The 15,499-nt window shown below is 39.9% G+C and overlaps 1 protein-coding gene across 1 annotated transcript in view; it reads right to left on the bottom strand.

Moving 5' to 3' along the window:
* LOC149253024 (transcription factor bHLH91-like) overlaps positions 1–11,994 on the bottom strand; it is a 73,351-nt gene extending 61,357 nt beyond the window's left edge. Inside the window, exon 1 of the mRNA XM_089454343.1 lies at positions 11,725–11,994. Within this exon, the coding sequence (XP_089310469.1) occupies positions 11,725–11,994 (270 nt within the window). The remainder of the gene's footprint in view (positions 1–11,724) is intronic.
* Between the last annotated feature and the right edge of the window lie 3,505 nt (positions 11,995–15,499).

Genomic DNA, 15,499 nt, shown 5'->3' with positions numbered 1-15,499 from the left:
ATAAGGTTATCCTTTAAGAGTTGGAGAACTTGTTGTTGATGCTCGATGTGATGTTCCACTGCTTTAACCTTAGAATTTTCTCTTAAATATGATGTGATGGATGGTGGCTGATATCCATAAAGTGCCATAAATGGGGTCATTTTTGTTGCAGTATGGAAGGAAGTGTTATACCACCATTCAGCCAGAGGCAACCATTTGACCCATTGTGTCTGTTTATCAGATACAAAGCAATGAATATATCCTTCCAAACATTTGTTTACTAGCTTCATTTTCCCATTAGATTGAGGATGATAAGATGAGCTATGAGCTAACTGAGTACCAAGACAAGAAAATAATTCTATCCAAAAATTTCCTGTAAAAATGGGATCTCTGTCACTTACAATAATCTTTTGGTTTCCATGTAGCTTTTGAACTGTTTCCATAAATGTCGTAGAAGCTGTATTGGCTTTAAATGGATGTGATAATGCACAAAAGTGTGCATACTTGGTAAGTCTGTCAACTACCACCATGATGACACTCTTTCCCTCAGACTTGGGTAAACCTGTGATAAAATCCATTGAAACCTTCTCCCAACATTGGCTTGGAATGGATAAAGGTTGTAATAGACCTGGTGTATTAATTGTTTCAGCTTTATTTTGTTGGCATACCAAACATTCCGCCACAAAATTTTGAATATCTGATTTAAGGCCATCCCAAAAAATTCCTTCTTAACCCTGTGGTAAGTTTTTTAAAAATCCTGAGTGCCCTCCTAAGGGAGAAGCGTGCAATTCCAGAAGAATCTTTTGTTTGAGTTGGGAATTCTTACAGAGGTATAAGCGATATTTGTACCATAACAAATGATTTTTCAAGCTAAATGTATCAGATGTATTGGAATCTTGTTGTAACTTTTGAATAAGTTCCCACACTTCTTCATCATTCTTCCATTCCTCCCTTGCTTCGTTTATCCAATCTGGTTGGATAATAGAAATGGCGCACAATAATTCTTCCACATCCTCATCCTTTATTGAGAGTGCATCTGCCACAACATTTTGCTTCCATTTTTTGTATATGATTTCAAAGTCATAACCCAACATCCTTGTGACCCATTTTTGTTGTTCTTCAGAGGATAATCTTTGTTCTAAAAAGTATTTAAGGCTATCATGATCCATTTTACCTTGAAGTGTCTTCCCATTAGGTAGGGTCACCATTTCTTAAGTGCATGTAGTATTGCCAACATTTCCTTCTCATAAATATCTTTGTGTCAATACTTTCCCTTGATTGGATGACTTTCGAAAGCAATGGGTCTTTCATCTTGCATTAAAATAGCACCAATTCCATTTATGGAAGCATCACATTCGAAAATAAAGGTTTTTGTGAAGTTTGGTGTAGCTAAGACCGATGCTTGGCACATTGCCTCTTTAAGATATTTGAAGGCCTTTGTTGCTTCTGGAGTCCATGAAAATGCATCTTTCTTCAACAATGTTGTTAGAGGTGCTGCTATTTTCCCATAATTCTTAACAAACTTGAGATAATACCCTGTCAACCCGAGAAATCCTTGTAAATGCTTTATGGATGTGGGGATTTCCCATTCCTTAATGGCTTTAATTTTTCTAGGGTCTACCTTAACTCCTTCATGAGATACAACATGACCCAGATATTCCACCTCTTGTACTGCAAAGAAACATTTGGATCTTTTTGGATATAATTGTTTCTCCTCCAATAGTTGTAGCACCCTATCAACGTGTTCAACATGATCCTTCCAAGACTTGATGTAGATTAGTATATCATCAAAAAATACTACCACAAATTTTCTAAGGAAGGGTTTGAAAATGGAATTCATCAAACCTTGAAATGTAGAATGTGCATTGGTAAGGCCAGAAGGCATGACCAAAAACTCATAGTGACCCTCATGAGTTCTAAATGTTGTTTTCAGAATGTCTTGAGTCTTCATTCTGATTTGATGATATCCTGAATGAAGATCTAACTTGGTGAAGTAAATTGATCCATGAAATTCATCCAATAATTCATCAATGATAGGAATGGGAAACTTATCTTTAATAGTGATCTTGTTGAGCTCCCTATAATCTGGACACATGCACCATGATCCGTCCTTCTTGTGCACCAATACTACTGGAGCAAAGAAAGAACTTTGGCCAGGTTGAATTATACTAGCCTCAAGCATTTCTGCAACCATATGTTCAATTTGTTAGGATATTCCGACACATAGGAAATAGTTAAGTTCAACTTGGTCTAGTATAGAGTTAGGTATAGAGTTAGGTAAAGTGTATTTCTTTACCGTTGTACATTTTGTAACTTACAATCCGACGGTCACGATATGTAGTGATCCGACGGTTCACTCTCTCCTTGGTATTATCGACGCTTGATCCGTGGCTTGACACCCGATTGGTCCATGAGTTCTATTTAAAGCGCATGGAGGGTCATTGTTCGGGTAATCCGTCTATGAGAGAAAGCTTATGTAAATTTTCATTCTTTGATTAATAAATTGCCTGAAGTGGCCACGTTGGCTCAGGCCGTGGACTGTTTCCCTCTTTGAGGGTTTTAACCACGTCAAAAATACTGGTGTATTGATTTGAGATCTAGTTGTGACCGGTGTCCTTTTGGTGTTCTTTCTAAGGAACTTACCCTATAAATTCCTACATGGTATCAGAGCTATTTGAGGGCCGCGTCCGTTGGTGATCCAAATCTGAAGTCGGTAGAACTGCATGTGGCTGTCGTTTCCTAGATCTACTGTTTCTGACTACTTTCGGGCCAAGAGGACTGCTCTGTTGTGTTCGGAGCATCTGTTCCAGTGAGGAACCCCTTTCGTTTCACGCGAAAAGGTTTCCGGTAACCCTATCTGCATCATTTTTAAGATCTGGAGGTATACAGTGTTTATCTGCAGTTTACTGTTATTTTCTCTCTGGTTATTTCGGTTTCTGTTTATTTAGATTTTTTTAATTACCGGATCTATACCTTTCATTTCTGCGTATGCTCTTTGCCCTGTGACTCTGTGCGATCTGGTCAAATCAGAAACAGAAAGGAAGTTTTTTTTTCTCATGCGTATGCTCTTTTCCCTGCACCTTAGTGTGATCTTGGAAAATCAGAAACATTGAGAAAAATATTTAGTTTCCAGCTAAAGCTAACTTCGAGCCGTAAGGTTCGTTTTTCTTTTCATATTTGTGTTGGGTTTTGTGTTTTTGTTTTGTAGGAAAAAAGAGCTTTCTCAAGGCAAGCACGCAACCCAAGCCCCCTCTCTCTCTCTCTCTCTCTCAAATTTTTTGTATAGCTCAATTGGTTCAAAGCTATTTTAAGAGAGTAGAGGTCTTGGGTTCAAATCTCCATTTTGTGGGGGCGTTTTTTTCATTCTCGCACATTCGCGCACTTTGCCGGCAACTTCAACAAATTTTTTTCAAAAAGCCATAACTTCTTCATCCGGAAGCCTTTTTCAGAGCCGTTTTTTTTAAAACAGCCTAATTTTTCAAGATCTATCCATTGGAACACTTACTTTCAACATCTTCAGCTTCATTTTTTTTAAAAAATGGAAAGTCCATGCCAAGTCATTCTTGACAGCACTAACTACTTCCAATGGATAGCCTACATGGAAGATTTACTTAGAAGTAAAGGTCTCTACAGAATAGCCACAGGCCAAGAGAAGAAACCAAAAGATGAAGACAAGGCTGCAAAATGGGAAAATAGACAAGATCAAGCACGTGGTTTGATAGGGATGTCTATTTCTCCTGATCTTAGATTCCATATTGCAGAACTTGATACTCCTCATGAAGCATTGGAACAAATCACTAAAGTTTTTGGGATTAAAAATGAAATTAGAGCCCATCAACTTGAAAATGAGTTGCTTACATTGGATCCTAATAGTTTTTCTTGCATTGAAGATTTCTTGTCCAAATTCAAGACCCTTAGATATCTCTTGGAAGGTGTTAAGGTTAAGAAAGAATATAGTAACCTTATTTATTCCATCCTTACTAAGTTGGGACCAGCCTACTCTGTATTTGTTTCCACCTTCCATTCTACAAGGGAAGCTTTCATTTGTCAAGGAAAACACTACAAGGCCCCTTCCTTTGACTCTTTTTGTGATTCTTTAATAAGAGAACAAGAAAAACTCTTACACCTTGGTCTTCTTAATCTTGGAAACTCTTCCAAGAAAGCGTTAGCCGCCCAGCAGCAACCAAATTCAAAGAATCCTAAGAAGTCATATCCTAAAAAGAATGGTCCTAAACCAAACAAGGGTCCCAAGCAAACTCACCCTCAAAATGAAAGATCATTTCAGCAAAATGATAAGACCAATAAAAACAAATGGAAGAAGACTGATAGACATTGTAGCTTTTGTAATCGAGATGGCCACTTAGAATCTAAATGCTTTAAGAAGATGGAAGCCTTGGAAGCCGCAATGAAGAAACATAACATCCATGTGGAGCATTCTTCAACTTCAACTTCATCTTCAGGAATGGCACTTTCTGCATGTCGTTGTCAATCATCTCAGTCTGGTTATGCATTAAATGTATCTTCTTCTTCTCATTCTCATGAGTGGCTCATTGATTCTGGAGCCTCTTATCACATGGCCAAAAACAAAGCCATGTTTTCTTCTTTAAATGATTGTAACACCAAAAATATCTATGTTGGTGATGATATAACTCTTAATGTTGTAGGGACTGGAACTGTTCATCTAGACAATGGTCAGTTTAATGATGTATTATGTGTTCCAACCTTATCCTGCAACCTTCTATCTGTATATCAGATAACTCATTCAGGTGAAGGTAAAATTGTTGAATTTTCACCTCATGATGTTGTAATCAAGGATCTAAGAGATCCTAAACAGATTCTAGCTACTGGTATTGTTGATGATTCCACAAGGTTGTATAAGTTTCACAACTTTGGGTCATCAAATCTTCCCTCAGTATTTGTTGCTCATAATGATGAAGTGAGCAAACTTTGGCATGAGCGATTTGGTCACTTAAACTATCGCTCCCTTCAGCATCTATGTAAAGAAAATATGGTGACAGGTCTTCCTATGGTATCTTGCAGAGATGGTGTTTGTTCCAGATGTGTACTCGGAAAACATCATCGGGACAGTTTTGAAAAACGTGCCTCTTGGCACGCCTCAGCCCCTTTACAACTTGTGCACAGTGATTTATGTGGTCCACTTCCTGTTGCTTCGTTCTCTGGCTGCAAGTATTTCTTAACTTTCATTGATGATACCCTGTAAATTCCTACACAATTTCACTCTTTTGGGCATAGGGATATCTATACGGCCTGATGTTTGGAGGAACACTTCCTGGAATCAAATGAATAGCATGATCATGATCACAAATAGGTGGGAGACCTTTGGGAGTCTCAAATACCTTGGAATGATTGTCCAAGACTTTTTGGAGATCTAGAGAAATAGATGATTTCGATGTGGAAACATCTGGTAAACATAATTGTGCAATTACACCTCATTGTTCCTTTTTTAGAAGCTTTGTCATACCATTAGAGGTTATTATCTTTCCCAGTTTCCCTGCAATACCCCTTAATTCAACTTCCTTTCCTTCCAAATAAATTTTCATGAAAAGTTCTTGAAAGTTAAAAGCTATTGTACCCGAGGATTGTAGCCATTGGACTCCTAGTACGACATCAACACCTCCCATTGGAATGGAAAGAAATGGGCTTTTCAATACATATTCTCCCATGGATAGCTTGATATTATGGAACTTTCCAGAGCAATTTATCGTTCCTCCATTCGCAACCATCACTTGACACTCTGATGCTGGATATAGGAAGCAATTCAATTCTTTTGCTATCTTACAATGAATAAAATTGTGGGTACTTTGCGAATCAATCAACACTATTACCTTTTTCTTCTTGATTTTTCCTTCTATCTTGATGGTTTGAAGAGTGGTAATTCTAGCCAATGCATTACAAGATATGGTCAGATTCATTTCTTCTTTATCTAGGCTTTGTTCCTGGAGTATATCCTCTTCTTTTGAACTTTCTTGCTCCTTTTCTTCTTCCTCTTCACAATCTATGTAGAATAATTTCTTCTCAGCACACTTATGACCTTTAGTGTATTTGCTATCACAACTGTAACAAAGCCCTTTTGCTCTTTTTTCTTCCAATTGTTGTGGTGTAAACCTTATAGGTTGTGGAAGGCTAGGGGCAACAACACTTCCATCTTTATAGTTGTGAGTGGTGGGTCTTCAATTCAGGAGTCTGCAAAAAGACCAACTTCCTCAATTCATATCTCCACAAATATAGTGTGAAAAGCTCTGAAATTTGGACCCAAGGTTCAGTGCGATTTCATCTCAAATGGGTTTTTTTTTTCGCTTCTGAAACATTGCAGAAAAAAAAGTTATAGTGAAAATGCCATGATGACCTATTTGGAGCAGCAAAACCCTAGAATCCAAAGCTCTGATACCAAATGTTATGAAACCATCTCACAAAAAGATAGAAAAGATAGTTGAACGCCTTAGAATTCAGCCTCTTTGAGGGGGAAACCTCCTTTACATTACTCAAAAGAACAATTCTTGGGTGATTCAAATGACAAAACCTCCTTTCTATATATAGGAGTCTAAGGGGTCACAATGTAACCAAGCCGACCTAACAATAATAATATAAAAGCACAAAAATAACAATAGAGGGATTTTATGGGGCACAGTAATAACAATATGGGGACAATAGGGGCACAACAATATTAATAATGGATACAACTACAATATTAATGGGGGCATCACTAGTATTATAGGGACATAACAAGATATGCCAGAAAGATGACTGCCACATGCCCCAGCATGGCAGTCATTTAAAAGGTTCTCCACCTCGTCATGAGTGAGACAACGCCGAAGAACTGTATCCGCACCATGACAATATAATGTATCGTTAATCACTAGGTAGTGTCACACTTGGTGACGGATGCAACGATGGTTTCCTGTCATGAGTTCAGGGCAGAATCGTTGGGGTTGGAGGTAGACAAGAATATCCCCATACCAAGGATCAGTGGTGTCGATAAGATAGATAGCCTCATCTAGGAGAGGATCATGGGCTATCTCCTTTGGATCGACGATGGGAAGTTCCGACAAAAGTTCGGCGAAGACTAAGGAGTTCTTTGCCTTGGCAGTGGTGAAAACCATATCAAATTGTTGGAGGATCACAATCCATTTTGAATATTTTCCTCCAATTACTTGACGAGACAAAATATGTCTCATGGGATTCTCCAAGGCAATGACAGTCGTTTGTCGCAGCATTATGTAGTGTCGGAAACAGTTGACAGCAAAGACAACTGCCAATGCCAGCTTTTCCACATGCAAATATCTAAGCTTGAGCCCAACCAGGCCTTTGGAAAAATATTAGATCACATGTTCACTCTGGTCATCACGTGTTTGAACCAAAGACCATTCCAAGAGAGGATGGTGAGGCTACCAAGTAAAGAAGAAAGTCGCGGCTATAGTCGGGAGCACTGAGGAGCGGGGCTAATATAAGTGCCTTTTTCAAGGCATCAAATGATCATTGAGTTTGATCATCCCACAAATACGACACTCTTTTCTTAAGTAGGTACATGAAGCCTTTCGTAAATTCGACATAATTTACGATGAATCGCCATAAAAAGTTTTCTTTCCCCTGCAAATGTTGGAGCTGAAGAACGGGTTGTGGTTCTAGCAATTGAACAATTGCTTTTATCTTATCAAGATCAACCCTAATCCCATACTTGGAGACAATGAATCCAAGTAAGCATCCAGACTTGACGAAGAAAACACATTTATGCAAATTTAGGTGGATGTTGTAAGATCAGCACCTTAGAAAGATCTCTCTTAAATGGTTTAGGTGATGCATTCGTTGTTTGGAATGGGATGGAAGGTCATCCAAGTGAGCCTGAACAATATGCCTGATATCATGAAATGCATAATCCAAGGCTCTTTGAAAGGTTGCTCCAACATTCTTCAATCTGAATAGGCAAATACACCCCATGGGCAGATGAAGGGAGGTTTATCCTGGTCATTGGGCATTATAGCAATTTGGTTGTAACCTGAGAATCCATCCATGAATGAAAATGATTCACAACCGGTGCAGTCGTCGATGATTTGGTCGATGAACGGTGTTGGATAATTATCCTTAGGACACGTGGCATTTAAGTCTCGATAGTTGACACATACACGGATGGTTCCTTGTTTTTTATCGACAGGAACCAGATTGGAAACCCATTCCATTAAAGGAATAGGATAGATGAAACCAGCATGTAACAATTTTTCCACTTCGGTTTTTATGGCTGCCATTTTGCAAGGATGGACCAGTCAAAGTCTTTGACAGATAGGTTTTTCATTTTCATAAATCTTGATCTCATGCTCGACGATAGAAGGATCTCTGTTGAGCATTTCCTCATAAGACCAGGTGAATACATCACAGAATTCCTTTAATAGGCAGGTGAAGCTTGCAATTTCCTCAGGGTTTCAATCAGATCCAATCTGGATGTTTTCCACGATGCCTGTCATGACAGAAATATCGATGAGCAATGTATTTGAAATATTGCCCATGTTTCCTTCCACCTCCAAAGTCTGGATGGTCGTATAGGGTGAGGAAACGATTTCTGGTATGTCAGGGGATAGGATTTGAAGAGGCATCGTGTCCGAATCAGATATTGAAACATGATGGTGCCAATCCTCCCAAGGTCGCTCTTTTAAACTCATGATTTCTTGAATATCTTCATCTGTAGGTAGGACTTGATCAAGTAGATTGAAAGAAGGCACGGTTATGGAAGGGGTAGTGGTACCGTTGGTGGTAACCAATGTGACCGGAGATGCGGATGCGGATTGAATGGCTTGGTAGGCCAACTCAGCTGGTGACAATGGAGTTTGTTCTCCAAATGTGTCAAGGTCTGAAGGAGCCGGTAGGATCCATGGGTCAGTCAGTTCATGAGGAATAGATGAAAGCATGTTGACCATCTATGAAACCTTCGACAGCTGAAGAGGAAAACAACCCATGAGGGAAGAAGCCTTCAGTAGACTGGTACCTAAACTGACATAAGAGTCAGTTCCACCTCCTACTAGGGGTACAGAGCCACTTGGTAATGGTGAATAATCAGGGGTGCAGAAAGACAACTGATCTACTGTAACTACCTTTCCATCCAATGGAAATAGGATGATGCAAAAGATAGTAGATACGACAGCCATCATGGCATATGTCCAACTGCGACCCAGCAAGAGATTATAGTCGAGTTTTTTGTCTACGACTTCTATGTCCACCGTAACCATTTTCCCATACAAAGTGATGGGGTAACTAGCCAAGTACCCTTTTGGGATGAAAGTGTGGCCGTCGAAAGCTTTCAGGGAGTTCGATGGCGGGGTTAGGGTTGGAGATCCCAGGGCAAGCCAATATGAAGCTGACATGACGCAGGTCAAAGCACCTTCGTTGATGAAAATTCTGTGTATACCTTTACCTTTCGAAGTTATATGCACCTGAAATGCAAGCTACTGAGAAAGGGGAGGTTTACACTTATCCATGTCGAAAATAACAAGCATGGAATCTGTTGGGTCGATACCACCTATAGCCGAAAGCAAAGCTTTCCGTTGTGTTGGGCATGTTTGTAATACTTCGAGCACCAACATAGCCGACGGTGCTTGCACCAAATCTTCTACAATGTTGTAGTTTTGGGTGGCACGTGCAAAGGTATTGTGCATTGTGCATCGAAGTGCCCCTTTTGGGGGTCGAATTACAAGGTCTGCAATCGACCTTTCAATATGCAAATCGTTGGGTGGTGGTGGGTTTTGACCTAAGGAAGGTTCTGCTGCAAGCAACAAGAGCTCCATAAGGTTTGGTTCTTGTGGTGAGTTCTACCGTTTCAAATGTGTAAACGGTAGAAGATCCTTCACCAGCTGAAGGTTGTTGTGAACCATCGTTGCCCCCTTGTTGGGGTTGTGGTTGGTTTGTAATAAGATTTTGCTACTGCTAAGCACGAAAAGGATTCCTAAGGACAGTGGGTGTCTTACCAGTATCCCTTTTGGCAAGGTATTCTGTGCATTCCTAAAGACACGAACAACGCTAGGTCATGTGGCCTTCAGCATAGAGTTTGCAGGGATATCTGGCGGGTTTATCTTTTTCCTCGTCAGTGGGTGCATCAACCTTTTGTTTTGGGTTTGGCTACTTTGTTGATAGCTCCTCAAAAGGAGCAGTATTTTTCTTATTCTTCTTGTTCTTGCCACCGTATTTTTGCGTAGAATACACAGAGTTTATCGTAGTGATAGGAAGAGCAGTCGATTTGGTAGAGGGGTCCACCAACATCTCGGCGATGTGACTGCTGAGTTGTTTTACAGTGGCCCCAGAGGTTGCACCGACAATCCCGTCGACATGCACTCTGGGGTGCTGAGTAGCAGAAACATCGGGGTTAACAGGGGCATTGGGGATTATGTCGTAAAGAGTGCCAGACTATGAATATATTAAATCTAAGTGCTGGGCACGATGTATGGATTGGTCTTCTGTGACCGCACCACCTAAAGTGACATCTCTAGCGATTTACGGGAGTAAGGACTTGCAGAACCAGTCCGTTAAGAAAAATTTTGGGATGGGAGCTTTGACTAACCTCCACCTACGTCTCCATTCATGTATATGATCAGAGATGTGGGTGGCGATATCCTGACGAAATGAAGTGAGGAGCTCTGTCCCAATCTCATAACGGATGGGTAGCTAGAAGTGCTTTAGGAATTCCATCGCTAAAGTGTCGAAGGTGTTTACTGACGTGTGTGGTAACTCAATATACCATTTCGTTGTGTTGCTAGTGAGGGTACGAGGAAAAAGACGTAACCGGACACTATCATCCACCATAGAGTTTGAAACACATCAAAGATGGTAGGTGGTGATATGGGTGCCCAGATCCTCCCCTTGTTTCCCATCTAACTTTGGGATGTCCGTTGGTATCTTATGCGGGATTGGCAGCCATTGTAAGTTGTGATAGATGGGGTCGTTCGTCAGTTTGTATAAGTCGGGTATATCCAACGTTGCCAAAAAAGGTAGATTTTTTGGTGCCCCCGACTTGGACCATGGTGATGACAGATGACTTGAGGACCTTTGCAATCCTCCCATTGTTTGGATCCCAGTATTGTACATGGGTTTTGTGGTGTAGTAGTTGCTTTGAGGTATGGTGTTGTAGAGTGGATTTCCATGAGGATTTTGATACTGAGAAACAGAATTGCCCCCAGGATAGGTGGTGCCCCCTTGGCTCATTTGAATGTGTGAGTAGGGTGCCCCCATGGATTGGTTGGGAACCCCTTGGGGATTCCCTCCCATCACAGAACTAACCATTTGTCTTTGATTGACAGAGGGAATGCTCATGTCAATTAGTGACTAACCATGCATGCTTGAGAATGGAGGGGGAACTGTTACATTCCCTACCGGCATGTGCATATTGGGAATCCCCCCAGGTATATGAATCTAGGGGTTTGAACTGTACATTGGCGGTCAACCATGTTGTTGGTAGATGGGAATCGCACCCATAATGCCACATTGAGCGTTATAGGGAGAACTGTATGTGGCACTTGTTGAAGGTATGTAGTTTGACACTAAAGGGGTGGAACTCGGCATCGGCTGGGTTCCACTCGTATATGGTGTCATGTGAGTGGTTGTACCTGGGACAAATGGGATAGCGGGGTTTGCCATCGACAGTGTTGTGATGACTATTTACTGGGGAAGTGGTGGAGGACCGAAAGCGTCCACAAAGTTCCACGACCCGTCAGTTGTCGACGGGATAGATGGAAATGTTCCAACTACCAAAGCAGGAAGTACAGGTACCACAGGAGCCAAGACAGGTTCCAACGGATTTGTGAGCAGAGTGTTAAAGGAAGGAAGGAATCCTTCTGTAAAGAAATCCTCTAGCAAACTTAAATCGTCAGTTGTCCAAACAGATCTCGTGTGAGATCTAGGAGACTGATCCCCCGAAGATGGGGAATCCAGTTCAGTGGAACTCGGAGGATCTTCCACAATGATTGGAGGAAGGTCTAGCAATCGTCTAGAGTGACGACGAGGCCTGGATGTAGCCATGGTGACCGTTAATTTTTATCAATAAATTTTATCGTGATATTCATTAAAGTCTCAAATGATAGCACTTAGGTACCTAAAAAATATAAAAAATACGCTAAATTGATCAATTAGTGTTGCAAAAAATATTGTCACCATGACATTCCGCAGTGAGTGTGAGTCTATCACCACTCATACTTTCCTCCTTTGCAAGTCTTAAACCTCAGTTCTTCATGTCAAGCCTTGAAAAATGAGAGAAAGCCCTTAAAAATCTCTAAAACTTTGGTTCCGTACTTTCTCTTAGCATTACCTGCGGTCCCACACCTATTGGTCATGTCCCCTACGTACCTGACCGCTCTGTCTCTGTGTAATGGGCGTGGACCCCTGTAAAAGTCAAAAAGGCGCAAGTACATTCTTAAAAACTCACTTTGGGTTATTTCTGGAAGCTTCTAGAGGGAATCTTGAGATGGCAAGTTCGATCCTTTAAGGTTCATAAATCCCATACCTTAAGGAGCTAACCCCTTGATGTGAGGAGCTTATCCCTTTGAAGGAGGACTCTATCCCTTCATAGGTGGACCTGTAACTTCCTCCCTTTGCACTATAAAATGAGGCATTGGGCCGGTTACTGAGGAGGTTGAAAGCTGAATATTTTTGAGGTGAAATGCTATTGGAATCTAGTCTTCCTAATTGAGCTTGAGAGGAGAGATTACATACCTTTTTTTATCTCATTGGGAAGAGTGTGAGGCTTGTCAAAGTAGAGGAGGTTCCTGCTTGGACCCTGGGAGGAGCTTGTACAACATCAAGGCACCAAAGGTTGTAAAGTTCTTCTTTGTTCAAAGTTAATACAATCAAGTTTATTTTTCTCAATAAGCTGTGTTTTATGGTTTATTTCATGGATTCCTTGATCACCATGATGAATATGATTTATTATATTAGCTATGCAGGTGTTATTTGATGTGTGCTTGTTTGTGTTTGCAGGTTCTTAAAAGGAAACTTGTTCGGACGGTCAAAGCGTGGCTGCCACAAACTAGCATTGGACTTAAGGTAGGGTATAAAACACGTCTTGGTTTTTATTTATAAATCGCAATATTTAGAGAAAGGTAGATTTGCTTGTTCTGCTTGTCACTAGATATTTTTTGATACTAGGGAGATCGATCTTGTCCGCAAGAATGATTTATCCAGCCGACAAATTGGCGACTCCATTGGGGGACTGAATTTGGTTTTTGGTTTTCCTTTATCTTTGACTTGAGAAACTTGTTCTTGTTTCTGGTTTTTGCTTGATGTGTGTGGGATTGGGTAGTTTTTAGGATCTGGAGTATTTTTTGTTTTTTCCGAAATTTTGAAGAGGACCGCACTTTATTTTTACAAGACAGTGCGGACATCCCCGCACTGTTCCTTTAGTGCACAGAGCGGTACCGCATCTGGTTCTACTGGAAGCCTGTGGACCCTGTCAAAATTTTTGAGAAACCTAAAATGTTTTCGTCCAGTTAGGTTTAGGTTTTATTTATGGCTTTTAGTCTACCCAGATCTGTATTTTTCTGTCAAAAAGCCTTGTTTATGAGTTTCTTTCAGCAAATTCTTCATCTCATCAATCTCCATTAAGTTAATTAGGTGCTTTGAGTCTCTTTTTTGAGAAATTCTTAATTTGATTTCCTTTGGTCATTACTTGGAGGTTTGTCTCAATCTTTCCATTGAGTGTTTTTATTTTTTGATCTTTGGAACTCTCACCCAATTTTCTTGACTTGCACTTGATTGGTTCTTAGATTACATTAGAATCATCTTGTGTTTGAGAATTCTCTTTCATAGATCACATTTGCATAATTAGAATTCTCATTTTCATAATATGAATGAAAAACGTGCATAGATTACATTTGCATACTTTTCAAGTGACTTGTGCATAGTTTACATTCTGAAAAATCAATCGTAGATTTAGATTAGTTTTCTTTGATTTGAATTTACATATTTTTATGCTTGTCTTTAACACACAAAAATAAAAATAAAAAATTTGTTTTGGAATTGATTTGCATTAATTTTTCTTGATGAAATTAGTGCATTAGAGAATTTGTTATATTTTCTCTTAGTGATCAATTTTTTGCATTGTTGGAAGTGAATGGAAACTCTCTCCTTACTTTAGTTAGGATTCATCGAATTGAAAAGATTACATTATCATATTCGATTGCATTCAGTTTTGGGTCGAGTCATAACACCATTGGTTTCATATCCATTTACCGTTTTGAGTAATAACAGCCTAAATAACACAGCGCTTAATTAAAATTCATCTAGTAATTTTTACATTTTTAGGGCTCTTTCCACCAATCTAGCTTAGGCTAGTGTCTTGGAATAGGTTTTAGTTAACTCTCCAAGACAATAAAACAAACAAGTAGTCGATCTTCAGTAGGAAAAATTCCAATTGTTGCAAGTATGCTCCGGGAAGCTCCTCCTAAAGGAGTCAAACATGAGATCATATCTGAACCAGTGAGGTAATCAATCCTTCCTCATTGGGAACGATAGCAGATATACACATATTAAAAACGGTAAACCTCAGATTAACCATTGTCGAGGAGTCTGGGATCACTTGTTGGTAAACCTTGGATTATGTCAAGGAGCCTTCAAGGGGATTGAGCTTTGTTACTCTGCCTTTGTGTGTGTATTGGATCGTAGACTGTTCCCCCAGGTATATTTGTTTTTGTTGGTAACCTTAGTGGCCATAATCTATAGGATTCTTTCCTAAGGTGATGGTGGAGGGAAGATCCCACTATACCTAGAGCAGACGTCGACTAGACTCACTTGGACTCTCTGGGGGGTTCTCTTCACTCGAGATGGTTTTGTGAAGAAACTTGTGCCAGTCTGTTTCATTAAGCAGGTTGTCAGGGTAACTGTTCCAACCACCCTTTTTGTATTAAATTTCTACTAAGTTGGATTTCATCACCAACTAGTGTTTTTAGTACGGGAAGTTATTGTTTGTGTGTGGTTTGACTCCTAGATTTGATAGCGCGTGTTAATTTGTTTTTTTTTTTTTACTTTTAGAGACCATAGGTGTGAAATGTGAATTTTAATTGTTAAGTGTGAATTGTTAATTGTTAATTTTAGTTTTAAATTGTTAATAAAATTCACTGAAGTTGAATATAATGGCAACTGTTCCAGAATTTACCAACCAAGGAACCCCTCTTAACGGGAATCCTAGTACTTTTCCTTGCTTTGGAAATGTTGATCCTCCTTATATGGCCACTTTGTCATTACCTTGATTTACAATAGGTTTACCGATATGGTTATTTTCAACTTCGTTGGCCCTAAACACTCCAATTGTTCCACCTCAACCGAATGCTTCACCTCAACAGAGTTCACCATCTCAACATCACCAACCTTCTTTTGACCCTTTACCTTCTTCTCCTAATATTTCTTCCTCCATTTCTTCCTCTTCGCTTGGTAAAAGCCTTGACGCTAGTAACCAGGTGGCTAAGAAGAAGAAGAAAGGGAAGAAGAAGAAGAAGAAGAAGAAGCAAGATAATAAAAAAAAAAGTCAACCAAC

Source organism: Pinus tabuliformis, chromosome 7 (genome assembly GCF_031772625.1).
Source record: "Pinus tabuliformis cultivar Carrire ecotype Pingquan chromosome 7, CPIR1, whole genome shotgun sequence".
Taxonomy (NCBI): Eukaryota; Viridiplantae; Streptophyta; class Pinopsida; order Pinales; family Pinaceae; genus Pinus; species Pinus tabuliformis.
The sequence above is the reverse complement of the archived record's forward strand: the minus strand, read 5'-3'. Positions and strand labels throughout refer to the sequence as shown.